General features: G+C 38.5%; 1 protein-coding gene across 1 annotated transcript in view; it reads left to right on the forward strand.

The window, feature by feature from the left end:
• Positions 1-1,446, forward strand: part of LOC106526307 (uncharacterized) — a 44,114-nt gene that overhangs the window by 40,348 nt on the left and 2,320 nt on the right. The window contains exons 11-12 of the mRNA XM_014020885.1: positions 624-953; positions 1,034-1,351. Coding sequence (XP_013876339.1) covers positions 624-953; positions 1,034-1,351 — 648 coding nt within the window. The remainder of the gene's footprint in view (positions 1-623; positions 954-1,033; positions 1,352-1,446) is intronic.

Consider the following 1,446-nt stretch of genomic DNA (forward strand, 5'->3'; position numbering starts at 1 on the left):
ATCTTGTATGAAGTACATCAAAGTGGTACTTGAGTGAAAGTACAAATATTTTACTATACAATTAATTTGGTTAGTTAAATTCTCATCTAAGAATATTATTTGCGTAAAAGTCTTAAAGTATCTGACATTTACTGTAATTAAGTATAAAAAGTAAAATTCTGACATACAATGCCTATGTATTACAAGTAAAGGCACTGAATAAATGTGAATGGTTAGAATTTCCAAAAATATATATCACCAAAATTTCTACTTAAAGAACAGAAGTATTTTTACTTTGTTTTTTTACAGCGCTGAGATATATTTGTAAGTAGAGAAACAAATCAGAAGTTGTATAAATGAGGCCTTTACAAGAGGATTAGGGCCGCTTAAAAAAATAATAATTCTAACTTTAATCTCAGAATTCAGAGGGAAAAGAAGTCAGAATTCTGAGAAGAAAGACAGAACTCAGGAAAAAATGCTCTGTGGCCCTAATCCTCTTCTGTAGACCTTAAATGTTCAACTTGGATTTTTACATATTTTACACATTTAAATTTCACTCACCGTGAAACAAACACAGTCAAACTATCACCTTTGCTGTGGAATTTTCTCCTCTGTTCTAATCATCTTTTGTGATGACTTTTCAGTGACTCCGACATCTTCTCAGAAAGTTGGCGTCTACATTCGGGGACCACCACTGGAGCAGCTTCAGAACAAGAGACAGCTGACTGTTACGTGTCTTTTTGTCGGCACCAGTCTCAGCGACTTCTCCRTCACCTGGAAAGTAGGTGCTAACAAAGCTTCGACTCATAACGTGCGTACGCAGCAGCCTGTGGGTCACAACAACGGGACGGAGACTTTGCAAAGCTCCTTTAACGTGTCGATGGAAGACTGGAACTCATACAAGATCGTGTTCTGCAAGGCAAAGCATCACTGTTCCAACAGGGGTTATGATGGYAGCATCAGCAAAAGCAGAGGTAWTATTAGACWGTTATTCTTCTTTTGTGATTGGAASTCAGAACTCTTGTTTTATTTCTGGGTTTATGTTTGTTTGCAGACATGTACCCACCAGCCGTGACGATAGTGCGACCAACTTCCTCTGAGCTGTTTCAGTCCGACAGCCTCATGCTGACATGCCTGATCTCCAAGTTTTTCCCAGCAAACATTTTAGTACAATGGGCAGAGAACGGTAAAAACATCCCGTCTTCTCGCTATATCAACAGCCCTCCATGGAACGAACCAGGAAAAAAGTTTTATTCAATGAGAAGCAAACTGAATGTGACCAGAACTGAGGACAAAACGTCAACTTATACCTGCATCGTCAGACACGAATCTTCTGAGACTCCAGTTGAAACCAGTGTAAAGGATGTGTTCGGTGAGCTAAGCATTATACTGTATAAACAGCGGGTCAAATAAGTATTGAACACGTCACCATTTTTCTCAGTAAATATATTACTAGAGGCGCTAATG

This window comes from Austrofundulus limnaeus, unplaced genomic scaffold (assembly GCF_001266775.1).
Source record: "Austrofundulus limnaeus strain Quisiro unplaced genomic scaffold, Austrofundulus_limnaeus-1.0 Scaffold271, whole genome shotgun sequence".
Lineage (NCBI taxonomy): Eukaryota > Metazoa > Chordata > Actinopteri > Cyprinodontiformes > Rivulidae > Austrofundulus > Austrofundulus limnaeus.